This window comes from Populus trichocarpa, chromosome 15 (assembly GCF_000002775.5).
Source record: "Populus trichocarpa isolate Nisqually-1 chromosome 15, P.trichocarpa_v4.1, whole genome shotgun sequence".
NCBI classification, from domain to species: Eukaryota; Viridiplantae; Streptophyta; class Magnoliopsida; order Malpighiales; family Salicaceae; genus Populus; species Populus trichocarpa.
This window is the reverse complement of record NC_037299.2, coordinates 805,957-833,475: the sequence shown is the minus strand read 5'-3', so window position 1 is coordinate 833,475 and position 27,519 is coordinate 805,957. Positions and strand designations below refer to the sequence as shown.

At 37.4% G+C, this 27,519-nt stretch overlaps 4 protein-coding genes and 1 non-coding gene across 10 annotated transcripts in view; 1 reads left to right on the top strand and 4 right to left on the bottom strand.

Moving 5' to 3' along the window:
- Positions 1-159: 159 nt before the first annotated feature.
- On the bottom strand, positions 160-7,621 carry LOC7475186 (CLP protease regulatory subunit CLPX1, mitochondrial). 2 transcript variants are annotated; one of them, XM_052447309.1, is made up of 15 exons: positions 6,719-7,621; positions 6,035-6,096; positions 4,969-5,069; positions 4,328-4,411; positions 3,772-3,818; positions 3,142-3,216; positions 2,954-3,031; positions 2,675-2,731; positions 2,407-2,477; positions 2,208-2,307; positions 1,968-2,072; positions 1,569-1,631; positions 1,295-1,417; positions 578-686; positions 160-429 (listed from the first exon to the last, which is right to left on the bottom strand). In XM_052447309.1, the coding sequence occupies exons 1-15, from the start codon at positions 7,241-7,243 to the stop codon at positions 410-412; spliced, it is 1,620 nt and encodes a 539-aa protein (XP_052303269.1). In that variant the 5' UTR covers positions 7,244-7,621; the 3' UTR covers positions 160-409. The 2 variants fall into 2 exon arrangements, with proteins under 2 accessions (XP_052303269.1, XP_052303268.1); XM_052447308.1 differs by having other exon boundaries at positions 531-686; positions 6,719-7,617.
- A 3,507-nt stretch (positions 7,622-11,128) lies between these two features.
- On the bottom strand, positions 11,129-22,649 carry LOC7475185 (uncharacterized). 3 transcript variants are annotated; one of them, XM_052447301.1, is made up of 12 exons: positions 18,270-22,629; positions 17,457-17,584; positions 17,130-17,229; positions 16,889-17,021; positions 16,725-16,788; positions 15,698-16,475; positions 14,000-14,326; positions 12,747-13,340; positions 12,569-12,641; positions 12,403-12,488; positions 11,926-12,045; positions 11,129-11,456 (listed from the first exon to the last, which is right to left on the bottom strand). In XM_052447301.1, exons 1-12 carry the CDS (start codon positions 22,299-22,301, stop codon positions 11,361-11,363), a joined length of 6,531 nt encoding a protein of 2,176 aa, XP_052303261.1. In that variant the 5' UTR covers positions 22,302-22,629; the 3' UTR covers positions 11,129-11,360. The 3 variants fall into 3 exon arrangements, with proteins under 3 accessions (XP_052303261.1, XP_052303262.1, XP_052303263.1); XM_052447302.1 differs by lacking the exon at positions 11,129-11,456 and having other exon boundaries at positions 11,986-12,045; positions 12,403-12,514; positions 18,270-22,637; XM_052447303.1 differs by lacking the exons at positions 11,129-11,456; positions 11,926-12,045; positions 12,403-12,488; positions 12,569-12,641; positions 12,747-13,340 and having other exon boundaries at positions 14,122-14,331; positions 18,270-22,649.
- The window catches only part of LOC7464538 (uncharacterized), a 92,306-nt gene continuing 78,408 nt past the window's right edge, over positions 13,622-27,519 (bottom strand). Inside the window, exon 11 of the mRNA XM_052447307.1 lies at positions 13,622-13,636. The gene's annotated coding sequence lies outside the window, so the exon portion shown is untranslated. The remainder of the gene's footprint in view (positions 13,637-27,519) is intronic.
- On the top strand, positions 23,514-23,585 carry TRNAQ-CUG (transfer RNA glutamine (anticodon CUG)). The gene has a single exon. It is a non-coding gene; the product is annotated as a tRNA-Gln (tRNA).
- Positions 24,094-27,304, bottom strand: LOC7475183 (uncharacterized). Of its 3 annotated transcripts, none has more exons than XM_024586231.2 (2): positions 27,137-27,304; positions 24,094-24,631 (listed from the first exon to the last, which is right to left on the bottom strand). In XM_024586231.2, the coding sequence occupies exon 2, from the start codon at positions 24,609-24,611 to the stop codon at positions 24,228-24,230; it is 384 nt and encodes a 127-aa protein (XP_024441999.1). In that variant the 5' UTR covers positions 24,612-24,631; positions 27,137-27,304; the 3' UTR covers positions 24,094-24,227. The 3 variants fall into 3 exon arrangements, with proteins under 3 accessions (XP_024441999.1, XP_024442000.1, XP_002321402.1); XM_024586232.2 differs by lacking the exon at positions 27,137-27,304 and adding an exon at positions 27,079-27,100; XM_002321366.4 differs by lacking the exon at positions 27,137-27,304 and adding an exon at positions 25,149-25,257.

Here is a 27,519-nt window from a genome sequence, read left to right as displayed (position 1 = left end):
GAGGACCTGCCACAAAAGATTTGTTGAGAACTTTAACCACAATCCCATGGCAAGTTCTATGCAGCAAATAATGGTGGTCTTAAGCAAGCAATATAAAAACAACTGAAAGTGTCAAAGCAATAATTTAATTCTCCCAGAAAATCATGCTGAGAAATGGGATGGGAGAACTTGATCATCTTCGGCTGATTTGTATATATAGTACAAAAATATTAAAATTCTGAACACAGTGGTTGGGCAACTGCACAGTTTTTGAGGAATTATAACATGTATACAGAATTTAAATTTATTAAATTAATGTGAGCTTATTATGTACAGGGATGTGGTGGGAAGAGGCTACAAATACCATTCACCAGTAAATTACATGCTGGCAACTATCGAAGGAAGCTCTGATTCCACCTCTGGTTCTCCATCAGAACCCTCCGTGGTTTTCTATGTTAAAAGATCAACCGATTAGCCACAAAAACATTATGGACAAGGATCATGAAGAAGGATTATTTTCTAGGGATGCATGCAAAGAGATTAATATGCACCTTGGAACACTTTAATTTTTCTTTGGAAAGATAGTGATCCAACGCACCCCTTCCATAGAGGATTTTGGCTCCAACGCTGCGTTCCTCAGATCCAATAGCCACTTCATCAACTACAACGGCATCTATAATATCATCCCCTGTTCTAACATCAGGAATCTGCACAATTTAAGAGGCAGAAATTGAATTATCTGAAAATGTCAATTTAGCTACCATTTTCTGAATTATCAGATAGCAGAGGCATCCACAGTTAATAAACACCACAATCAAGTTGAACCAAAAGTGTTCAGAGCTTTGTTTCAGGTTCTCACAGGACACTTAGTAAGATTAAGCCTGGGGATGCCTAACCTAAATGCAAAAACCAGGACACCTCGTGGTAAAATAGTGTTGTTGCCAATCATCTATGAGGTTTTTATTCTGTCTGGCTCTTTCTTTTTCCATTGGCCCTTGAGAAAGTTATACTTACCCCACCCCGTGGATGGACTCCCTTCTCGTCAATGCAAAGATAATGGCATATTAACCTGGACCACCTCTGGATTGGAGGTAAGTGCCTCATGAGCCATTGGCACACGGACAAATCCAATAAATTCAGTTTACAGCAGGTCAATCCAAAAGGAAGAAGCTCAGAACTGGAAGAGACTTAAATACAATTACAAGTCCATCTTTCAAATATACCGAGTGAGGCGTCTTCTCATAATATAAACTTTGGACTAGAATTGGGAATTTTGTTTTAAAAAAAAAATACACTGGGGCAAGAAATGCTATACCTCATACATGGAATCCATCAAGATATTCTCTAATATGGACCGCAAGGCCCGAGCCCCAGTATTTTTGGTTATTGCTTTTCTAGCAATTGATCTCAAAGCATTTTCCGTGACATGTAGCTTGACCTGAGGGGGGAAAATGAATTAGATGGCTTTAAAACTAAAGATGCTTACTGGCCTAGCAAATTGAAAGAGAATAACCAACAAATTCATTAAAACTACAAGGTTTCACCAAGAAAGCATCTAAAAGAGAGGGTGTCTTGGGAAGAACACTTACATCATTCATTTGGAACAACTTCTTATATTGCTTCCCAAGGGCATTCTTTGGTTCTGTCAGAACCTACAGGACATTATTTCCAGTGAGGAGTAACAGAGAAGACCACATAAACAACAAGGTGGTTATAAACAATGATAAAACTTTTTACAAGCATATTTAGACCAAGTACATCAATTACTTCATTTCCACCAAGCTGGTTTAAATGCAAACAATGGAAAAGGGTTGAAGTCCAGGATTGTAATCCACGACATCAAACAATTTCAAATCACTCCATGATTCAATCAGAAACATAGAATCATTAAAGAGAAGAAATTCATGATTCAATCACAGACATAGAATCATCAAAGAGAAGAAAACATATATTGAATTTATCAGACAGAACATTTCAACTATATATACCTGGACAAGTTGATCCTCAGTGAGAGCTGCTAAACTGACAAGGATGGGAAATCTTCCAACAAATTCAGGTATCAAACCATACGAAACAAGATCGCTGCTTTCAGCCTGGTAAAGATTTCAGTTCATATAACATGTGATTATCTAAAAGCTGTTAGTAGCAAAGACAAACACTGGTAGTTGCATAAAAAACAAAAGGGGAACCATAAAGCTGTTGCTAATTGAAGACCAGTTTTCACTTACAGTCTCCAATAAAGATGATGTCACAGCAGTACTCGTAACACCACCTGTCCTCATGTTTGCACGTACTGGTGCACCAAACCCTATCGAAGAATCTTGGCGCCTGCCATAAATATTCACTTACATTTCCCTTTTCAAGAAAGGATTCATATATTTTACCACAAAAAAAAAAATTAAAAAAAATAGTGTGTGGATGTAAAACCTCTCAGAAATGGTCTTCTCCAAATCAATAAAGGCACCACCACATATAAAAAGAATATCCTTGGTGTCGATCTGTTAAAAAAATGGATTATAAAATATAAAGAAAAAATGCAAGTGCAGCAGCTCACTTTTCAGGGTCACATAAAGACTTGACCATGTCTATAGTTGTCAGGAATTTTAAAATTAACAAAACACATGCATCATATTATGTAGATAATTCATGAACCAGTCAGATGCATGTGTTACAAACCATGCGATGTGGTATCTACCTGAATATTGTCACCTCTAGGATGCTTCCGAGCTCCCTTCTCTGGAACATTGACTATCTACATCGGAAAAAAAACCATGGCTGTAAACATACGATTGTAAAAAGATAACCAAATAAAAGTTAACACTACAATAAGCAAATCTTTCCATGTATAATAACTAAGGGTACAGATGGATCATCTAACTAATTCATTAGCAACATGGTAATAGAATTGTGCTGATAGAGTTATAAAGTGATTCTTAATCAATCTTTTCCAACAACTGTTGGCAGAAACACTTACTGTTCCTTCAAGCATTTTCAATAATGCTTGCTGAACACCCTCTCCTGACACATCTCTGCTAATGTTAACACTCTCAGCCTGCTTAATGAAAAGGCAGAAGACATAGAAATAATGTTAAAAGGTGAACATAATTTTTGAAGGAAAAGAAATAAAGATGAAAATATTGATGGTAAAATGGTGGACATAACCTTTTTCGTGATCTTGTCAATTTCATCAATGTAAATGATGCCCTGCTGAGCAGCTGCCACATTATAGTCAGCAGCCTGAGATATGAAGAAAGGAAATGGTTAGACTTGTTCATTCACAGTAGGCAAGATAATACAGAGTACAAGTGGTGCAGCAGAGCCATCTTTTTGGTACTGATGCTCCACTGAAAATTTAAACATGCCAAGCAAAAAGAAGTTTATAATCATCAAGTGCCAACTATATCATAATATGTATTTTTCCAAGCAGAAATTTTTAGTTGCCAGGGATCAAAGGACCATAAGCAATAATGATTGCTCATACAAAGAATGCTCAATTTTTCCCTCTCCCAATGAAGAAAAAAACAGTTAAAATATGAAAATCAGTCTCAGGCAAAATCAAAACCATATACCAAGACAGTTTAGCATATATCCACACTGAATCAGAAAATCACAAGGATACCAGTTCATAAGTTTTGAGAGAGCAGGCTAAGAATCTAAGACAAGCCAGGCAAGCAACAAGTTAATGAAACACAACCAAAATGGCACTGGACATTTATAACGATGAAGGGTAACAGCTTTTCCCATGCAGAGGTCCTTGAAACAGAATATAAATGAGGTTTTTTGAGAACTCACCGTCAGTAGTTTGTACAATATTGACTCCACATCCTCCCCAACATATCCTGCCTGCACATAACATTTCATGGAAACTTAATCACCTTCCCTAACAAGATTTTCTAATACGCATACATTAGCAACTAATGTGAAACAAAAAAAAAAAAAAAAAAAACAGAGAAAAAAACCAAACATGAACATCCTATCTCAGATGTAAAAGCAATATGATCGTGTTTGTCTCTCTAAAAAAATGTGCTCATTTGATTTCAAAAGCATCAAAATTAATGTAGTTTTTTGCACCAATCCAGAAACATACATGCTGAGGCAGAATACTTAGCAGTACACAACTAATCTGGATGTGAGTTGGGTAAATGAATTAACTTTTAAAGAAAACCTTATATGATAAGCAAGCTTCTAACAAAAGAAATTCTAATGACCATCCCTCAACAGAATCAAACTTAGCTGCTTATTGCATAGCTGTTCAACCATCTAATAAAATCCATTTGAAGATGAGAGAAAAAAAGTAAGAAATAAAGTTCATAAAAGGTCAACAAATAAAGTAATGGAAATCACCAACTTGCCTGAGTCAAAGTAGTTGCATCTGCAATAACGAAGGGAACATTCACAAACCGTGCCAAGGTTTTGGCAAGTAATGTCTTCCCTGTCCTTGATGAAATCAAAAAGGGTAAAGTGAGACCAGTAACTAACAGTGTCTAAAACAATCAATTTAATAGAAATTCTATTTTATCCCACAATTTATATTTAGGATGAAAACAAGACCAAAGGAACATTGAAGGGAGCAGTACTAATTCTTCTGTAGTAAAAAGGAGTGGAAAAAGCATAAAAGCATCTTTCTTTTAACGTTCAGTCAAACCTTTGGTGTCAATTGAGAAAAAAAATTAACACAACATCACAAAAAGAAGCACAAATAAAACCTTGACACAAGTTTCCATGACCAGAATAATCATCAGTAGCTATTGACCTTTATCCATGCATGTAGGACCATCATCTATAACAGATATTATCAGTCAATATAACATGTAAACACATGAAGAGAGAAGAAAAATCATAGCACAAGAACAACTCTAGATTGCTAGGTTTCTCCTCAGACCTTGTTACTATTACCATTTAGAAGTGACTACAAATCAATTCTTGCGACATAAAAAAAGCAGTGTTCAAGAACACTGAACAATCAGAATATGGTTAATGACAAATTACCTGAACCTGTTGGCCCCATTAGAAGAATGTTACTTTTCTCAAGTTCAACTCCGTCATCATCCATGATATCTGATTTTTCATTGCCTGAATCTGTGTTGGACCTAACTCCCCACGTTGTACCAAGCATGTTAAATCAGATAGTTCTCATAACAAGCATAATGAATAAAAAAAATTACAATTCATGTCGGCACAAAACATGACCTAGCTATCTAGTACTGACCCCATGATCCAATAGACTATCCAGCACTAATGTCCCCAAAGGGGATAGTCAAGTTTGATAACTTGCTTATTGTATGGTAAAAGGTCTGGTACATGCCATGGCCAACGGCAAGGGGAGTACATGGAAACCAACATGAGTTGTATCTGCTTTTTCATTACCTGAATTTTTGCCACACCTAACTCCCCAAGTTGTACTAAGCATGTTAAATCAGACCTGAATCTGTGTCGCACCTTACTCCCCAAGTTGTGCTAAGCATGTTAAATCAGACAACTCTCATAATAAGCATGATGAATAACAACATTACAGCTCATGTCTGTACAAAACATGACCTGGCTATCAAGTACTGACCCCATGATCCTATAAACTATCCAGCACCAATGTCCCCAAAGAGGATAGTCAAGTTTGATACCTTGCTTATTGTATGGTGAAGTCTGGTACAAGCCATGGCCAAAGGCAAGGGGAGTACATAGAAACCATTTCGTAAATGTGACTGGGAAAAGGAAGAAAAGATGCAACAATGACACTATTTTTGATAGAATTGAAAAGAAGACAATAAATGGTACGAAAATGGAGTCATTCAATTGATAATGTTAATTGCACATATTGAATACTGTTGCAGCTTGTGTGCATACTATGATGTTGACCTAATCAAACACATAAGATCGCAAACAAGAAGATTATATGTTTGTTTTCTTTTCTCCCTTCTTTCTCAGGAATATAGAAAAGGTTAGTTTCTTATCAAATAAAACCTCTATTGTCATTACAGTTCGCTGCTATTCACTAGCTCTGGAGCTACCAATGAAACTAAGGCCAAACACACAAGGCGGTCTAAGGAATAAAACTAACCATTTTTTAACAGACTCTAGATAGATTCTCTTGTAATGATTGTAAACAGCAACTGAGAGCACCTGTTCAAGGAACAAAATTAGAAAAAGAGAAGAGAAGGACGTAGACAATACTGAAATGACACAAAATGGCATGCAAGCATAGGAGTGCATATGGGTTGTCCATTGTATACATGCATACTGAACTCCTATAAACAATAAGACAAAATTCAAAATACAGATAGTTTTCCCTTCTTCACTTAAAAAAAATTGACAGTAATGGCAACATGTATCCTTTTTATATTGCCATGACCATTGCCCCATAAAAGACTGTCTCAAGAAATTCAATTAAAGCAAGGAAGCATGAACAAAATATGACATGTAAAACTCGAACTAATGAAAGATATTAAACAATCCAAAGACAGCCTTTTTCTTCCAAAACTGCTTCAAACTCAATTTTTAGCCACCATAACCAAAACTACAATGGCACTGACAAAACAATCCAAAGACAGCCTTTTAATTCCTAAACTACTTCAAACTCAATTTTTAGCCGCCATAACCAAAACTACAGTGGCACTGATTTGAAAGCTACTTCTATTGCATCTAAGAGCAAAAACAATGCATTTTTCACTTCCACACACATAAAAATCACTCCAAAAACAAAAAAAAAATAACTAAATGCCAAACCAAAATAAAGAAACCTCACCTTCTTAGCTCTCCGTTGTCCAATAACAAAGTTATCAAGTGCCTTACAAATCTCTTTCGGTGTTGGAAAACTACTCCCCAGATTTGACCCACCCCAGTACCCATCCTTTGAACCAGACCCACCTCTACTCCATACCTTGAAATCCCCGCCTCCATCACTCACCCTCATCTTTGCAACACCATCACCAGGTGGTTGCCACACCTCTGGTGGGTCGCCATAATTAGACCCACCACCACTATTACTACTCACTGTCTCTCTCCAATTTCTATCAGAACTACTGCTGCTACTTCTCATATTTTCCAACAATTGAGTACTCTTTTCAACAAATTCCCCACGAAGTGAAACGGGCTTGAAAGAAGTGAAGTGATAAGGAGTATTTGCAAAATGGTCATCCCGTGTTGCAATTTTGTTAGCACAGTGAGAGCTAGACAAGCGACTGCCCACATGCATGTAATTGAACATGAAGTATCTGAATTGAGAAGCAGTTACTTTAGTGGGTTTGCATCTAACTGCAGCAAAAGCCATGGTGATGGAACTTCCCAGGAAAGTTAGGGAAAATCAAGCTAAAGAGAGTACAGAAATTAAGGGTTCGTAGAAGAGTCAAGATTGGAAATTTGCAGAGGGATTTTGGATAATTTGGTGTGTATTGAAGTGGGTATGCTTTGGATTTTCAAATTATCATGTATATGGAGAATTTTGCTGCAGAAGATAGAAATGAAGGGGCAACAGAGAAGGGGAAATTAGGATTTGTAGAGTGGTCAAGATTGGAAATTGATAGAGGGCATTTGGATAATTTGGTGTGAATTGAAATGGGTATGTCTTAGATTTTTTTGAGTATCTTGTCTAGGAGGAGATTTTTTCTTTTTTTCTTTTTGGTGAATAATTTTTGTAGTTATTATAAATAGAAATTAAAATTAAAAGGAGAAATAGGGGTAGATTGATTGGGCTAAAAGGAAATACCTTCTAGGATTATCTGCTTGTAATGTTACCATTATATATTTATGGGAAATCTATCAATTTAGCTCCTGTAGTTTTATCCAGTCAGCAAATAAGTCCCTGTGAAACAAAATTGGTTGATTTGACTTTGTATCTGTCAATTTTAGACAATTGGACCCAATTAATCAAATAATATAGTTGTCAAATCTTCTTTGCCACCACCACCTTTTAGGTGAAAAGTATAATCCTTTGATTCATGAAGATAGAATGGATGATGTTTCCTTTACACCTGTTGGAATTTGGATTTCTTGAATTGAAACAACTTACTGAGATTTCTTTTTTCTTTTCTCTTGCAATCTGTGTGCAAGTTGCTTGAATCTAAGTACTGCTGGGAGTAATTCCAACAATTCCATTTTGTTCCTCAAGCATATAATTCTTCCTTATATTTCATCAATATAAACTGAAACTTTCACGTAACCATAGTTTTGAAATCCAACCCGTAATCGACTTGGTCTAATGATCGGGTCACGGGTCATATGGGTTGACCCGAATCAACCTAAAAAAAATTAATAAAAAAAAATTACAATCTCCGCGTTTGCCCACGTTTTTGACCATTTCCGTCATCTCTTACACAAAAAAACCCAAAGCTAAAATTCATCGTCCTCTCTTGGAGCATAGTCTTATCTCTATTTGTCACTCTCCCAAATAAATCCAGCAAAGACCCCTTTCCTAGTTGGAATTTGACAATCCACCATTCCCCCACCACAACAGCCACAAACCTGGTCAGTAATAGCAGTTCCCACAACAGCCACGTAGCAGCTCCACCACCATCACTATACATTCTCTACCTATTACAGTCCTTTTATCATCAAATCACAACATCTATTGCCCTTCTCACGCCACCCAAATCATCTCCCTATAGTAGCCTCAATCCACACAAAAACCCGAGCGACCAGCCACCACTTTAAACTGATAGTATCTCCACCATGGCCCTTCTCCTCCACTTCTTAGCTTTTTTACACACAAATCCTCGACGATCTCTCTCCACCATGCTGCTCGCTCCCCTCCCCTCTAATCTATTCTTATAAAAGCTTGAGAGAATTGTAGCTGAGTTACAAGGTAAATAAAGGAAACAAACAGCACATCCGCTGAGTTATAAAGCAACAAACCACTTGAATCTATAAAGAAAATAAAAAGGAAGGTAGTCAGGTCTCAGCCGGGTTTACCTAGGTCAACCGGGTTTCGCCGGGCCAACTCTCCAACGGGTTTTTACTTAGACCCGGACCGGTCCCAAGCCCGGGTTGGCTGGGTCACGGGTCGACCCGTCAGGCCGGTCCGGGTTTCAAAACTATGCACATAACTATATCGTTGTTTAAGATATATCTTTTAAAATACATATTTCATTCCATTTGAATAGTGTTTTTAAAGCTGGTTTGATCCGACATGTCGACTTAGTAGAGTTTATAGAGTTAGATGAAAATTGATCTGGTCAAACCTGGTTGCTACGGTCAAGACCCAGGTGAGGCATAGTTTGATTTTTATTTTTATTTTTTTCCCAAACAATGTTATTTTAATTGAAAAAATATTGAAAAAATATTATTTTAGATTAACCCAGTAAACCCTTTACTGAGTCTTGAGTGTGATTTGTAACTCATGGATTTGAGTGGTGTTCATGAGCGAAGTATATATGCCACTAGAAAGAACTAGAGGAGATACTGCCTCAGTGATAAAGAGGGATGCCCCCTCCCTCTTGAACACTAGGGTTCAAACCTTTGAAGTGATAGATGGCTTGTTTTCTACAGTATCCAAAAGATGGACTTAAGTTCGCTGTATAAAAGCTATTTAAAGGATTCTATGGCCATAAACTAAAGAAAAAGTGCTACTCTGAAGACAATTTAAGGGCTGAGCTCTCTGAATAAGGTCATGGGCATTTTAAGGGGTTTACTACCTAGAACTCAGGAGGCATTTTGCAGGTTGGCTTTAGCATTTTCAGAGGCTTGGGTTTTAAGCTTTATTGATCCCCATAATTGTTTGGTTGTTTTAGGCTTTTAGCTGTTGAAAAAACGAACATTTACTTTCGAAAAGCATTTCTTTACGTCCCCTGTCCAAGTCCAACCGTGGATTGTATTCCGTGCGATCACAGTTCACAAGACTTTAGGACGAAACAGAGGTCAAGTCCTGTTTTCATGGCCAACATTTCAGTGAAGCTCCAATGGTTATGATATTTCAACACTATTAAGTAGACATGTTACTACAGGCAAACTTACAGTCTTTATCTAATACAAGAATCGTTTCCTCAAGTTTTCTAAAATATCAAGACCTTCTGTTTTAAGTTTGAACAAAAAGCAAAGCAGCAAAAGTAGGCTAGCAAAATGCATGTAGTTCAAGTAACCGAAACTCATTTAAACCTTACGTTAAGACTCGGGGTTTCCACCTCGAGGTTACAATTTTCAAGCTCAGATCTTATGGATGGGGTGGGGGTTTGGGAATTGGTCCATTGAACCTACAGTTCAACCACACAAAAAAGGAGGTGCTGTGGTAATGTCGCGTTTGAAACTATGATTGGAATGAAAAAAGCACCCACACTTTGAAACGGCGAAGACAAACAAACTCGAAGAAGGGGGATTGCACATCCCACAACTGTCATCTTCTGCATTAGATTAGAGTAATTACACAAAGCAACCTTCATTTAAAATGAAGCTCTTGGGCTTTCATGTTTGTATTTGATGAAATGGACAGAACTAGCACACAACAATAAAAAATGCATATCATAATAGTTGATGAGGAAAAAGAGAGAACCACCTGATGATATATTCACACGCATCAAAACAGGTGTTACTACTGCAGCATCAAGCCATCCTCAAAATGCTGGGTCGGTGTTTTTGTTAAAATTTCACTTGCATCATCAAAAAAGATCATGAACAACGTTATGTGATGACTCTTTATCACTATTTTGTCACTATACTAATATAAACATGCTAGGTCTGTGTTTGGAAGGTATTGGTACTTGGAAGGTCATTGAGCTCTCTAGCTGATGTGTAATAACCTCCTCTCTCTTATCTCAGTGCTCAATTCCATAAACTTGGCTTGGTGCCTTCGTTTATTCTGTTAAGGCAGCCACGTCTCTTCATTCTCTTCAGTTGGAGGTTTTTTGAACTTCAACTCCAATGGTGTCCCCCTCCCCCTTTCGGAAAATACAAATAACTTGATAGATTTCAACTACCATAACATAAGAACTGCAGTCTTGATCACACTATGAAAGCCATCCAACGATGGAAGAAACATATTATATAGCTTAGTAAGAGTCATTTATATCTTCTGCATATCATTTTCCTTTTTTGAGACTACATAGCACCTTTCCAAAATAGCACCATTTTACGTAGATTTTTGCATCAGTAGTGTTGTGCTTCAACGTACTCAATTGACTTTATCATGGTTATTAGGGTAACTATAATATTATATCCCTCTACTATATGATCCTAAATCTGTCAGATTTTAAAATGTCAAAGCGGGTTCAATTTACATCAAAGTTTGCAACTACCAAGACCTTAAGAAACCTGCATACTTTATTTCACTAGCAGACAAATGGATATAGCAAGAAAGACATCTACAAAATATATTGATCTCCCAAATCATGGCTTCCCAGCAACAAAACAAGAAAAGGGTTGGCAACAGTTAATGAGGCCTATAGCAAAATTGGTCTTACTCAAGAAGTCAGATTTTTGGCTTCAGTTACCCAAGAATTCAGATTTTTGGCTTCAGTTACAGCAGCGCTGGCAGCATATAGTGCCATCTTTTTCACCTACAAAAATGGGAAAGTGTTTTTGGAGTGAAGAAAACTCATTTAAATTGGACACATAATTCATAAATTCACATGCATGGCATTGATAAGCTTCCATTATGAAATGCAACTTAGTAGCAATCTCTTTTGAGAAGGATGACAAAAGGTATGCAATATTGAATAAAACATATGCAGCTAAAAGTCAATTTAGCTAAGCATATCATCAAGATAACCCATACATGGAACTGTATGCTAGAAGTGGACTGGAGCATTTAAAGCTCGATTATTTTCCCAGCCCAAGGCATGCATATTTATCTATATGACAAAATATGCTTATTTAACAAACACCTAAGCTAGCCATCCATGTGAATCAAGGATTCAAAAGCATGGAGAAAACATTCATACAATGCTTCTGAGATAGAAAAAGAATGAAAATCAACTGTCGCATGCATTTTAGGGAGGTTGCATAACTACATCAGGGAAAATTCACCTCCAATTTGTCTTCCTTGGCTCTGTGGGTCTTTGGAAGCAAACGAAACTCCTCTGTCAACCGAATGCATTCTTGAACATTCTCAGGGGATACAAAATCAAGGGCCACTTTTATGCATGACTGGGAAAAAGCAAGTGTAAGATGGTGTTAGCCATGCATGCAACAAAATCTAGATCAAAACATTCAGTATAGCCTGACCATAGATGCTGAAAACATCCTATGTGACTTTCCTGTTACAGGTTGTAATCTTTCCTCGATCTATTAATTTAGAGTGTTCAAATTTAAAAATGCAAATCCATATCAATTTTAGTAACATATATATAAGCTCATAAGTCTGCGACTACATGTCACTCTTTATGATTTTGACTTGAAACCTAACATATACAATCACTGGACTATTGAATAAGATACCCAATAAGGGAAGCTAAAAATATTCATCATCATAAATACAAACGCTTAATGCAAGAAGAGCACCACCTGTCTATTCCTCACTTGATGAGGACATCCTGCAGGTATGAAAACAGCCTCACCAAGGTGCTGCTCAAATGTCCAAGGTTCAACATCTGCAAAGAAGATACGGTTCCACAATCTTGAAGACACCTTTGTATAACTAAACAGCTAATTCAGAAAAATAGTTTCTTACTGAACTCCTCCTTCAGCTGCCTTTTGTGTTTCTCACTTAGATAAAAGGTTTGGTCATGGATGGGATGAATAACCTGAAGCAAGTGCAGCACGTGAAATTATATGAGATTGTATTGAATAACCTGATGTCAATGGAAATAATATTAGTTATGATTACTGTAGCAGGCAAAGATACATACAGTATTTACAGGCAGGCTACTGACATGGCGAAATTCTTTCTGATGCCTCTTCAAGTATTCAATTAACTTGGGCACATCCTGCCGACGGAAAATGTCCCAAACAGCACCACCATAAACAAGTTCTGAGGTGTGGTTTCCTTCAGTACAATCTCTGTTCACACTTTCATTTAAATCAGCAGAGCTCGTATCATAATTTTGCACCCTTGCATTCATTTTTGCAACTGGCTGCAAATTGGTATCAGCAGTCACCTCAGATTTAGTTGAAGAACATCTTATCCCACACACAATGCTATAAAATTCCCCCAACTCTTGGCACATGCTTTTTTGTTCTTCCAGTTTCTGTTCCTGGACATACAACCGCTCTAGTGAGGAGTCACTCTCGATATTTTCATCTTTTTTAGGTAATTCAGGATCCATTTTCTCAACTTTCCGCCTTCTTTTTCGTGGCTTCCTTCCAGACTTACGAGTCACTTTCTGTATCCCACCACAAACCGGATTCATATCTTCAGCTTCATGTTGCTTTTGTATTTTTTTTATAATTTTGCTTTGCCATCGAGGAACTTTCACTTCTGTCATATGAGTAAGTATATTGACCTAAATGCAAATTCGTTAAACAGTATGAATTTATGACATTAAGTAGCACAGACTATTCACATAAAGAGTCTGCATGAATTATCATGGTCAAAGACCTTGATCAGCAATCTACGTTAAAGAAAAAGCTAAGTGTGTAGACAGCTAGAAAAATCATCAAAAAAATCTTGATGTGAAAAATATTCTGAAAAAATGCATCAGGTATTCTAGCAGCTATGATTGGAACATCCCACAATCTAGCATTACCATTGGTTTCAAACAGAAAAAAAACACACACAAATGAACACAAGTCAATAAACATGAGCTTGAAATGCTAATCCAAAGGAGGCATTCGAAACCCTCAATTGTTTATAGGTCATGCATTGCATTTAACAAATGTTCAACTTGAAGGAGAGCATTTGAAAAAATCTATATATGAAAAAGCACTATGAAAAATGCATCAGGTATTCTGGCATCTATGATTGCTGCATCCTGCAATCCAACATTGCAATTGCTTCCAAAAAGGAAAATTCAGTGAACAGAAGTTGGGAATGCAAATCTAAAGCACACACGTAAAAACCCTTGATTGTTCATAGCATGCAAAACTGGGAAGACAGTACATATGCAGAAATATCTTAAACATAAACATCAAGTACAAGTTATCGGACAGAAATGTTGCATACCGCATCAGACATGTCACAATGCAGTTTTGTCACTGAATCACCTCTACCAAGTTCTTCCACAAATCCATATGCTATGTAAGTTTTAGGCCCCAAGTCTGGCTTCAAAACAGCAGGAAGCTTTGTAGCCATATTCAGAATGCCAGATTTTGGATGGGTATACTCACTGAAGGGGAGCATAGAAACATACTCAGCACCATGCCTTGGCAAACATTCTTCAAAGAAATTTGATGGGGGCCAATCCTTCAGCTTCAGCATCTCTGGCCAACCATTCCTATAGCTACGACCCTCTAAATAGCCCTTGAAAAACTGGAAAATATTAACCTGAACCTGCACTATCAAGAGTTAATTACATATTATACTCCATATGCTATAATTAACAATTTTTCATTATTTAGAACAATTATGTTTTAGGTGAACATATGACCCAACTGTCTGTCAGAACAGCTAGTAACATTGGTCAATGAACACTCATGAAAGTGCTCCTGCAAAGGGACCTGTTATGACACGGAATGTAGAAATAAATTTCATTAGCATGGTATGTGTTCCAGAGAATAGTCTTATCCACAATGGCCCATAAAAGGATACTTCATAGATTGAAATGAACTTCTGTGCTGCTATAAAACTCTTCTTCTTTTTTTACCAAAATGTTAAAAACATAGGAGTATATATAAATCATGAGTGCATACTGCTACCAACACTGTTTTCTTCGAACAGGAAAAAAAAATTAAGAGATCTCAAGAAAATCTTCATTTGTCAAAGCCCAAAGTGAACCTATGACTCTAAGCTACATGCAATAGACTCTTAATTGGGATACTGAAGAAAAACAAAACCCAAAAACTATCCAAATGTTAGTTCATTGGGCAATGCCAGTATACATGACAGAAATTGTACGATGACACTTGCTGAGATCTATAAGTGGGGCCACCAATTTAATGCCTGGATTTTTCATCACCCCTTCCATGCAAATTCTGTTGTGCAAAAAACACTCTAATGCATTTAACCCAAATGATTAACAAATGCAACAGAAACTGCATTGCAAAGAATAGTTTCCTCCAATCCTGATCCAGTTCTTAATCATTGAAATGGACGCAAGGGGGGGAGGGGGGGGGACTGTTTAAAATAAGATAGGGAGTACCTCCAAGTTTTCAAAGTGCATTACTAGCTTGAACTGTTTTAGCAATGAAACAATTTTGTAAGATTGTAACAATCTCGAATGTTAAATTACATCAATCAGTCCTGAAGTTTGTTTAGTTACAGAGCTCCCCTCTTGTTTCTTTCCCCACCATTATTGTTACTGACTACCACATGAAAATTCCGCAAAATTTGAATTTCAGGGGCAATTGATGGTCAATGTGAAGTGAGGTACAAGAGGGATGGTGGATGCAATTACAATAAACCTTTTAACAATGCTCAACCTAACTTACTCTGCAAACTTAAAATTGCAGATGGTTTTCCCATCAAACTTAGTCTAACGTTGAACTAAGAAGTTGTGGATTGAAAGTTTCATTGTTTATCTTTCTGATAATCCATAAAGGCATGTCTGTTAGAACAATACACAAAATGAAGATCAAACATGGTAGCAGATTACGCTAAAGGAACTCACTAGGCATTGCAATGAGGAAAAGGTCATTAATAAGCAAAACCAACAATTGCAAAAGCAGAAAATGCAACTTCAACATGCAAATAAGGAAACCCTACCTCGCACCAATCCAGGCAATCAATGGCTTTAACCCTGTGTGCTTCCTCTTTTATTATCTTTTCTGCACCTTTAAAAGCCCTCCACATGACCATTGGTTCCCAGCTCAGACCAGAAGTCCTTTCAAGTGCATGTCTAACTATAACAGGTTCACCTCTCATCCAATGCAATTGAAAATGTTCAAAGTCATCATCACCCAACTGAAGTGCATTTGGGCAGTACAGAAAGTTATCATCACTGTTCTCCCTATAAGCTGCTTTCCTCACTGCAAAATCTTTAGATCCATTTTCAGTGGAACTGGTAGGATGGCACAAATAACATTCTTCACAAAGTCTAATATCTGGGGACTGATAGTTAAGAGTAAGTTCCTCTGCACTCTTAATCATCTCTTCAACGAATTTAGCATCAAAGATACGTCTCAAGGTGAGTATCTCGTTACCACAGCCTCCCAGTTCTTTAGGAGGGCAAGGAATCCTTCCATCACTCTCTGCTCTCCAATCAGGAAACTTGCATGACATATCAGCTGTGCACTTACTTTCCAAATCAGACACTTGAGTCTTGCAACCAAGTCCTTTTCCATTTTCATTTATCTGGTCATGAACAAGCGCACCTTGACTGTCTACTCTTTCAAAAAATCGTAGGTGAGAAGATTCTGCTTCATTACCTCCAGGCTTAAATCCTATTCTGAGTTCCGAACAACAAGTGAGACAGAGATCATAGGAACAATCAGGATTGGGACAGCTTCTGTGGAAATTAACAATAGATGTACTGCAATTGTCACTGTTCAACAAGAATAATTACGTAGTTACAAACTTTAACACAGAGAATATAGATAGAAGACACAAATTGCTTGAGTTCTGTTGCTATCAGTGAACTTAAAGATGCTAAAGATAAAATAGATGGTGGTGATGTCCTATCCTAGCAATAATGTTAAACCTAGCAAATAAAATACACAATGAAGAAAGCAGAAGTTCAATTCATAAATGGCTCAAGTTCCAGTTCCAAGATATGGGAGGATGAGACAAATACCAATATACTCGATCATCATCGTCAAGTAAAGATTTTGTTACATGCTCTTCTGTTAATAGGCTACCTACAAAACAAGAACAAACACGCCATTAAGCAACTTGGACCATCCATTTGTATAGCAAGACTCAACTTTACAAACCAATAACTGCATCAAAATGGAATACCATGGATCCTGGAGTCTACATATATTTCAGAGTTCTGTTCCCTTTGAATATGCCTGAGGAGAGGTAAAGTCTTGTGTAGCAGGTAAAGAAGCTTTTGCAATTTGGCATTTGCATCAGCTTTATCATCACCAGCCTGTCAAAACCACATATTATTTGGCATCATGAAAATCTAAAAATAGAAGTACAGCAACAGAGACAAAATGAAGAAAACTTAAAGAAGAGAAAAACAAAAGGCACTCACGACCACAACTACATCTTCCTTGAGGCATACCCTGCAATTGCAATTACCACGACAAAATGGGCATGCAATCTCTATCTCCTCGTGTGTTCTCTTAGGGTACCTAAACATTATTTCAAAATCAAATTTAAATTGCAAACCAAGAGTTAAATAGGATTAAATGAACTCAAAAGTGATTCATTTCTATTTTGAACTGTTTCAAACTAAATTCTAATGTTAACTAGAAGAAGTAACTTCTTGACAGGAACATAAAAAATACTTCAAACATCAATTTTTTTCAACTGTTTTGTTTATGAGTGAAAGGGCTGTGACGAAAAAAAATCCCATTACCACTTCGCAAGGCACTCATAGCAATAGCGCTTTCTTTTGCAATTAGAACAAATGACAACACCACTCCTATTATTCCTGCAGCATTGGTGGCACATCAAGGTCTTCTGTTCGTTTTTCTTGTTGGCACCCTGATACATAATCCTCGTTAGAATGGGCCAATCTAAATCCTTCCAGGATCACAATGTTGGTACACTGTAATTTCACATTAACAAAAAAAATAGAAATTTTAAACTGTAATACTCCTCAGGACATAACTTCAGAATCTTTAGAAATCCCACATGCAACAAACCACAGATGAGAACAGGAAATAGAATATTTGTATAAGGCTAGAATTAAAGCTGCTGCTATTATATTTAGGTGCTTTCAGTTCTTTATAGTATGTAAAATCTGCTTAAGAAGGTTCTGCATACAACATTTTAGAAACTAGCAATTTAATTATGTGCAGAAAAATTTAGGCACTCTTTAAAACAGACTTCAACATTCATATTGAAGCTCTCTGATTCCAAGTTAGAGCCTATGAACTTATACCCCATAAAATAAGTCAGTCCACACAACACTAAAATGAAAATGCAGAATGCAAATTTTATTACCAGATATATCATTACTAATTCCAATGCTATTCTGTATTTCACAACTTGGTCCTTTACATTCCACTTTAACTGTAAATAACAAAGGCCAATGTTTCATCAAGCATTTCAAATAGCTTGAATATAATTTGGTAGCCTCACCAAGCATTTTCCTAGTGGCTAAATATCCGGTAGCTAATACATCCATTTCAAATAGCTTATGGAACATGAATTTGGAAGAACTCACTAGTAAATTTGAATTTTCTGATCGGTTGTGCTTTGGTGGCCTTCCCCTAGGCCTCTTCTTAATATTGCTCCAGTGACCAGTTTGCTCAACCAGAATATCCCTGTCCATTCCCAAATCTTCCCCACTTTCCTTCTTCATTCCATACTTCTGCCTTAATATACGGTCAAAAGATTTAGCTAACAGAATAGTTCTCTTACTCTTTAAGACTTTTCGTCTGACTTGCTTATTGTTTGGCCTTTTACTTTCACCATCGTCTTTGCCCATAAATTCTCCATTCTGTCTCTCTTCTTCTTTAGCAGCAATACTTAGCTTCTTTCTCTTTGAAGCTTCAGGTTGAGCACACTCAATCTTAGACTGGGGATTTGCAGTGCCAGCTTCATTACCACCAGCAGCTTCAGTTGCTATTATCCTATCTTCCTCACCTTCAAGCATACTCCCTTCACTCTCAGAACCTGCTAGACAAATAATACTATCCTCACCATCACTTTTACACTTGATTTTGCACTGGATTTCCTCATTTCCGTCACCCTCCTTCCTTATTTTCAGACTCTTAGGTTGGTCATGCTTAACATTTGTCTTCATGGTATCATTTCCATCTCTACTAACACCATTGACCTCACAAGGCACCAACTTAACTTCCTTGCCTAAAGGAGCTGCCCAACCATTATCTATCCTAGTTAGCCTCAGTGTTTTCTCACCAGCATCATTACCGCACATGGTTTCACCAGGCAATCCCTGAATACAACCTGCAAGAGTTTTCTTGTTCTTTGACCCCTTTGGACGACCTGGCTTACGCTTAGGAATTTCCCCCTCTTCACTATGGCCAGTGGACTCACCAGTCAGTGCTCTATGTTTTTCTCCAATAAGAGTAGTCATCCCATTCCCTAAACCCATCGACCTAACAGCATTCTCTCCATCATTACCATACATAACTACACCAGCCAATTTCTGATTACCACCACCTGCAAGATTTTTCTTCTTGTTCCCAGAGCCCTTTGGTCGGCCACGACCACGCCTAGACTTTATATTATCATACGCCTCTCCACTATGGCCAGTGGCCACACCAGGCAATACCCAATACTCTTCACCTAAAAGAGCAGTCATCCTATTCTCTGAACCCATCAGACTAACTGTGTCCTTGCCATCATTACCGTTCATAACTTCCCCAGGCAATTCCTGGTGACCATCAGCAAGATTTTTCTTCTTCACTGAGCCCTTTGGTCGGCCGCGTGGCCTAGGCTTTCTAATTTCATTTCCCTCTCTGCTATGGCCAGTGACCTCAACAGACAATACCCGATGTCCTTCACATGAAGAAACAACCATCCTATTCTCTAAAACCACCTCCCTGATTACATTGCCCGCATCTCCATTTCTATCCACAATGTCACTAGGCAATTCCCAACTATCACCTGCTGGATTTTTTGGCTTGTTCTTGGAGCCCACTCTTTGGTCAAGACTAGGCTTTATGATTTCCTGACCATCTCCACTAACACCAGTGGCCTCACTAGGCAATTTCCTAGCTTTTTCACCCACAAGAGCAGCCATCCCATTCCCTAAATCTAGCAGACTAGCTTTGTTGTCAGCACCTTCAATAGTGGCGTGACTACACAAAGCTTTATATCCATCAAAAGTAGCAGTCGTCCAATTCTCAAAACCCATCAACCTAACTTTATTATCAGCCCCATCATTGCTAACCATGATATCACCGGGAAATTGTTGCCTGTAACCAGCAAGAGATTTTTGCTTATTTTTCGAGTTCTTTGGTCGCCCTCGCTTACGCTTAGGTTTGCTTTTATCATTCACTCCAAAACTACTGTCAATATTATCATCAGCCATTGCCCCATCATTTTCCCCTAAACAAGTCATGTCATTCACACAACCTGCCAGCCTGACTTTGTTATCACGACTTTCATTATAACCCACAATACCACGGGGCAATTCGTGACTGCCTCCATTTTCTTCTTCATCTAAAAGAGTAATCCTCTCATTCCACAAAACCCTTGGCATATTAGTCTTATCACAACTATCAACACTCACCTTGGCTTCACCACTGGCAAGATTTTCCTTCTTATTCTTTGAACCCTTGGGTCTGCCACGCCTATTTGGTGTGATGATCCCTTTACCACCAGTGACTTCATCAGGCAATTCTTTGTCCTTTGCACCTTCAAGTGTAGTCCTCTCACTCTCCAACTGCATTGATCTAGCAGTCCTATTGTCACAGTCAGTTGTATCCTTGGTTTCACCGGGCATTTCTCGATCATCTCCAGCAAGGATTTCCTCCTTTTTTGAACCCTTTGGTCTGCCACGCTTCTTTGGTGCGATGATCTCCTCTACTTTCCCATTAGCACAAGTGCCTTCACCAGGAATTTCTCTATCCTCTGCCCCTGCAATAGTAGTCTCACTCTCCACACCCATTAGTATCGGAGTCCATACAACACTACCAATACAACCCTTAGTTTCACCAGTCATTTCTTGATTCTCACCTGCAGTATCTCCATTATTCTTATTTTTTGATCCCTTTGGTCTCCCACGCCTTTTTGGTGTGACAGTCTCAGTTCCACCAGGAGTTTCATCGTCCTCTGCGCATAGAAGAGTAGTCCTCCCATTCTCCAATGTTGCCGGGGTAACAGACTCAATGCCAGCATTGTTATTGCCCAGAAAATCACCAGGCAAGCACTGTTTTTCTTCAGGTGCAACATCTTTTTGCTTCTTCCCTGAACCTTTTGGTCGGCCACGCTTTGCCTTTGGCCGCACAATATCATTTCCAACTGATCTCTCAATACATTCTCCAGCACCAAGGATTTGCTTATCCTCCACTGGGTTATTCTCATTTCCTTCTCCATTGACACCACTGGTTTCACTGAACATTTCCATTTCAATCATCCCAACGGCACTACCATTTCCGATCACATTATCACCACCTAGGCCAAGTTTTACTTGACCTCGAGGATCATTCTTCTTCTTCGTTAAACCCTTTGGTCGCCCTCGCTTGCGTTTCACTGGAGAAACCTCAGCTCCACCGTTGTCATCACCACCAAACTCACTTGAATCGTCAATACCAACTGCTTCAACACCAAAAATTTCCTTCTTGTTCGTTTTCCCATCATCTTCAACATCATCTCCACCTCCATTCCTATGACATCCACTTTCAATCCCTTCACCCCCATTTTCACAAGTAGTTTCACCAAAAAGGCCCTGAATTCCCTCACCGTCAATACTAGCACACCCAGCTTCACCACACCAGCATTGAACCCCTTCACCACTAGCAGCCATACCTCCATTTTTACATTCACCAAATAGTCCCTCCATGCTTTCACCAGAGAGGGTTATATCACCACTTTTCCCATTGACTTCACCAAATACCCCGTGTATTCCTCCACCACCAGAACCCACGCCCACATTTCCAACATTAGCAGCACTAACTTGACAAAATAGGTCTGGGGCCCCTTGATCACCTAGACCCACAACACCATTTTCACTAGCACCCAGACCAGACTCGCCCAATCGAAATCCTTCACCGTCCCAAACCTGAAAAACCTTACCATCCAGACCCAAAACCTCAGTACCACCACATTCTCCACCAAAACTATCTTGAAACCCCTCACCACCAAGAACCTGCCCATTATTCCCACGTGCAGTAGCTTCGTTTTGCCAAAGTTGAAAGCTTTCACCAACATTACCAGCACCTACATCATCAAACCACTCCAAAACATCTGAATTCCCTCCACTAAACCAGTCATGAACCCCTTGATCTCCAAAACCCACATGATCACTAACCTTCTGTTCCTTCTCTCCCGCCAAAATACCTGAATCCTCTTCACTTCCCTCCCTCTGTCTCTTCTTTTTCTGAGAACCCACTTCAACCCCGCCTCCATTTCCACTCTTCTTCTCCATGCTTCTCTTCAAACCCCTCTCCACTGAATAAAGATGGTGTTTTTCACAATACGCTTTGCCACTAAAAGCTCTCTCCCTACACCTCCACTTGCCTGCACTTCTTGAACACCTCCTGTACCCATCATCATCATCAACCATTTCTCATTCTTTGAAACGCAATAAAATCAAGAAACCGAATCTTGCAAGTTACAGAAAATCAAGGGTCTTTACTGCTTTCATTTGAAAATTGAAATTGACAAAAGGAACGCCCTCCTGTAGTAGCCTGTTCCTATCAGTACTGAAAAGTAAGTAACAGGTAATAATAAAAGACCTGTGTGTCCAACTGTTTTGTCAAAGTGGTATCTGTGTGTTGCAAATATCAAGGTAGTGGCTTAAATCAGGGGACTTTTGGTATTTTCGCTGTCTAGTTTCTCACAGTATGACAAATGAAGGCAGGGAGTAGGGACAAGGAGTAGACAAGGTTGCTGTTTGGTAACACACTAACATAAGAGAAAGACTCGGTGCTCCTTCATTCCTTTTGATACTTTATTTCTTACCATGAAAATAGCTTGTTTGCATATTTGTTTTAAAACATAAAAAATATTACTTCAATATATTTTCAAATAATAAACATTTTTAAAAAATTAATTGTTTTCATAATACTAAACGGATTCTTAAAAAAGAAAAGGGATGTGATTTTATTGGAGAAAAGAGTGTAAAAGGAAGGATGAGGTGATCTCTACATTTTTGCAAGGTGGGTTTCAAAATTAATTCAATGTTTGACGATGTTTTGGAGTAAAACTGATCATCTTTTCTTAAAAAATGCTCATGGGATTAGATTTTTCTTCTCTGTTCCTACTTCAAAAGGAAAGTGAACCCTGCACAAGGCCCTATATGATTCTCCAAACAAACAGGAAAGAGATGAGAGCATAAAGTAGAAGCATATGAGCTTTTCATTTTATTTTAAGATTTAGGTTTTCATTTGTGATTAGTTACTGTACTCCGAAGGAACATAGATTTATTGTTTTGAATAAAAAATAAATAAAAATAAAATATTTGAAATTAGCCTGACTAGACTCACTTTGATTTGCCCAAACCGGTCTGATTCGAAAAAGTTAACCTTCGAACTAGTTGTGAAAGAAAATATAACAAGAGCTAACTCCCTAGTCTACAAGTCAAGCTATCCTGCCCCACATGGCAATCCTTGGTTGGTCAGTGATCGACTCAGTGAATGCCATTAAGAGTACTAGTTTGTTGTATCTGCACAAATCATGTGGCATGATTTGACCATCCACAATAAGCCTTGACTAGTCAGCGGGACTTTTTTACAGAGATATATATATATATATCTGGGTGAACATATAGCAAGATGGTTCCATGGTCTAGTGGTCAGGACATTGGACTCTGAATCCAGTAACCCGAGTTCAAGTCTCGGTGGAACCTTCTTTTTTTTCTTTCTTCTTTTATTGCTTGGAAAAACTATATTATAAAAACCTGACATTAGGAGAGTTGACTCACAGCTCAAAAAAACAATGATGGGCCAGTCAAATTTTTTCTTTTTCTATTTTTTTATTTTTTTGGATAAGTTCACGCCCAGTCCCAAATTAATCATGTCGGCTAGATCAAGTTTTAAAATAATAAAAAAATACTATTGAAAAGAAAAGGTGACAAATTCATAGAAAAAATAGAAACAGGAAAAAAATTAAAATACATTTTTATTGCTCATTAGAGCCTCTCCGGGAAGATACTATTTTAAAAAATTAAATTGATAAAATAGTATTTTGAATAGTATAAATATGATTGAGAAAAAGCTATTTGAAAAGATAATTATATTAGAGGGGAACAAATAAGTGTTTTATTTTTTTTAATGAGTTTAATGTTTTTTTTTTTTTTGCATTGCTACATTTAATATATATATATATATATATATATATATATATATGGAAGAACATTGAAGCAATAGAGAGTTGATGTAAATTTCACTAAAATTCTTTCAGGAGATGAAAAGGCTCCAATACAAAGGCGATTTTTTTGGAACAGCTACTACAAAGGCAATTTGAGAAACAATGGTCGAACGGAAAGTGTTTATTTATTTTTGTCTTCTTCCTTCATCTTCTTCTCCCACCTTCGTTTCTTATATGCCAGCAACATTTCAGGCATTTGCTCCATCAGTTTGGCAGTCTTTGCCCGTCTCTCTGCAGCAATCCTATCACACTTGTGTCCTTTCATCTTGGTTCTCATTTCTTTCCTCTCTGGGTCATATGGCCAGTCTTCCCCTGCGAGGAGGACTTCCTTGCGAAGTCTAGCTCGTCGGCGACCACTGATGTGGAGTGGTGTCCAGGCCCCGAGTTTCCAGTAACCCCACACGCCTTTGGATAGCTCATTCTTGTGCTTCGCCAACTTCTCTTTCCATGGATACTGGTACTCTGCAACTGCCTTTGCCACAGTTTTCACGGCTTTGCTTGCCATTCTTCAGGTTCGATAGCTTACTGCCAGAGAAAGAAGAAACATTTGTTACTGCAATGGATATATACATTACTCTAAGATGCAGAAATGAAAAAAGGGACAGGACAAAACTTGTGGAGAATCCACAAGGCAACTGAAGTCTCTATGGTAAAGTTCCAAGAATCAGTTTATTCATCAAATCTCAAATCATTGCTTGTAATCAGACAAAGTAGTTTTTCCCTCAAATTTCACTCTCATACCAACTAGATATTTAAAGAAGTACGCAAATGCAATTGAGGTGAGCAATAGATAACACTTCATCAAAAAAAAAAAAAATTAACTCGGCCTAGAAGCAGCAGCTGTGACAACAGATGGATTGGCCATTGATACTAGCAGGAGCCATACAACATCCATACTAAAGTTTCTATCAACAATGATTATTTTAACTACAAGATGAACAAGAATCTATATTTCCATGCAACAACAAGAAGTTCCAAAAAAAAAAATAGCTCATATAGTATCAAAAAATCAGCACGTAACATCTAATACAGTTTTACCTACTTTTCCTAGGCAATTAGATATAGCTAATAAGGCACACCGAGCAAGACGAATTACACCAATCAAATCCAATACAGACCAGTTCATTTCATACTGAATAAGCAATTGAAAGTAATGAGATGGTTGCGTTTATCTAAAACACCTTGTTTCTTTTAAAAAATACTAGAAAGCAATTGAAAGTTTTAAAAAAACGCTGTTAAGATTCAAGCCTGACATCAAATACTAGAAAACCTATTTTTAACCCTGCCTCTATGATATGCAGCTGGAAATGTAGACTAAATTGTTGATTTCCTTGCTGATTTCCAGCAAGATCTAGAATGGTGAGCAGCTGAAAATGCAGACTAAAATTATGGTTTCCTTGCTGATTTCCAGCAGGATTTGTGGGCTGAATGTGGCTGGATTTTGAGCCACAACTCTTGACTTTAATCTCTTTCAATGTCTAAGTTATGGCTGCAGTGTGTGTGTGTGTGTGTGTGTGTGTGTGTATTTTACTATTGTTGTTGGTTGTTTACAGCTGTTAAAATATTATAAATTAGGCCCTAGATTGTATTCCTGGTCAGTCTTGAATATCATTTTGTAATCTCAATTGTTAGAGAAGAGTTTCTCTCTAAAGTTTTTGTATTTTTTCTTACTTCCTATGAATTCCAGCATTTCAACTTCCAACTTTCCTTTTATCCAAACTAGGATCGCATCACTCTAAGGGGTCAATATAACTACACAAAAGCAATTACTAGCACAAAACAGTGACATGGATGCACTTCAAACCATTTAGCTGTATAAAATCTGTACTTCTTTTTTCAGAAAACCAAAAAACTTGGAACTAACAGCAAAAAATTAATAAATCATCAGCTAAAATGCTAAATCCACATTAGAAAGAAAAAGATATATCACACCCATTTCAAAAGTGATAATAATGCAATTCCAAAATTCAGTAAAGTAGAATATTAATCGTGGTTTTAAAAAAAACTTCCATTTCATTTCCTTATCCTTTGTTTTGTTTCCTCAGCAATAGAACAGAGTGAAAATAAAACACAATTAAGGAAAACAACGCAATAAAGAGCAAGAGAAAAATTGTGCAATATCCATCAGGGAACCAAATATTCTCCGGTAAAATCTTCCAAGAACCGGTCCATCTGTAATCCTAAATCCACACTTGTACTTAAACACGGAATTAAGTTAACTGACAGACATCACTTTCATCCCAGCTAGCACTTTACATAAGCATGCGATTGAGGTAAACAACAAGAAGATCTTTAGTGTGTGTTTAGCTTAGAGGTGTGATTGACTTTTTTTAAAGGTACGATCCTCTTAAAACACACACCACACCTCACAAAAACAAAAAATACATGCTTTTTAATTCAGTCTAGAAGAGGCTGCCCCAAAACATGGATTAACCATTTATTAATTACATTTGGCAAAATACAAGTAACTCCCATCATAAAGTTTCTGTCAACAATGACTAAAATAACTAATAATTTCCAGCTATACAAATTCTCCCTTGTAACTACAACTACTCTCCAAAAACAAACTTCATTCAGGATTAAGACATCAATATCACCAACCTTGTAATGTAGTTTGTGCCTACTTTACCTAGGTAACAATACTTAAATCAAACTCAATACCCAAGACAAGACTTTGTCCCATAGCCAGTAATAAAAATTAAAAAAATAAAAAATTTCAATTCACAAATATATTAATCATACAGCAACCTAATTCGATCCTTACATACAAGAAATTCCATTCCTTTCCACTACACAAGGGTGAAATGAGTTCACTTCAAATTACTAGCTCTATCAATTCTCTAGTTTTCATTTCCAGAAAACGGAAAAACATGGAACTGAGAAAGAAAATCAGAAGAAGCAACTAAATCAAAGCAGTAAGCAAAAATATAAAGCAAACCCATTTTAGAAGAGATAAAATCCATGTCAATAACCTCATAAGAGATTCAAAATTCAATCAGTAGAGAGAGCGAGAGGGAGTGGGATACTTACAAAGGAGAAACTGCAAAGTGACTGTCCCTGACCCCAAAGCTTTTTCCTTGGAGTTAGACAGAGATGATGTGGTTCTGCTACATACGGCGTCGCTTCAATGCTTTCTTCTGTGTTTAGGGCTAAGCTGTTATAGACACGTGCCCGGAATTGAACTTTGGGTGTTTTTTCAATTTTGTCAATTTAACATGTTTTTTACTTATTGTTTTCTTTAATTTTCTATTAGATAAAAAGTTTTAAAAAATACAATATATTAAAATTCTAATATTTTTTAAGACTTAATTTTTGAGAATTTTAATCGTCGAAATCAATTAAAAAAAAATTAAATAATTATAATATATTAAAATTCTAATATTCTTAAACCTTAATTTTAAAAAAATTTAATA

Coding starts and splice junctions, on each gene's coding strand:
- LOC7475186 (XM_052447308.1), bottom strand. CDS start 7,243: ATGGCTTTTGCTGCAGTTAGATGCAAACCCACTAAAGTAACTGCTTCT. Junction 3,032..3,141: donor TTGACAAGATCACGAAAAAG/GTTATGTCCACC, acceptor TTCATTAAGCAG/GCTGAGAGTGTTAACATTAG. Junction 1,632..1,967: donor CTGAGGATCAACTTGTCCAG/GTATATATAGTT, acceptor AATGTCCTGTAG/GTTCTGACAGAACCAAAGAA.
- LOC7475185 (XM_052447301.1), bottom strand. CDS start 22,301: ATGGTTGATGATGATGATGGGTACAGGAGGTGTTCAAGAAGTGCAGGC. Junction 17,585..18,269: donor CAGAAAATTCAAATTTACTA/GTGAGTTCTTCC, acceptor ATTATGTATCAG/GGTGCCAACAAGAAAAACGA. Junction 17,022..17,129: donor AGGAAGATGTAGTTGTGGTC/GTGAGTGCCTTT, acceptor TGGTTTTGACAG/GCTGGTGATGATAAAGCTGA.
- LOC7475183 (XM_024586231.2), bottom strand. CDS start 24,611: ATGGCAAGCAAAGCCGTGAAAACTGTGGCAAAGGCAGTTGCAGAGTAC.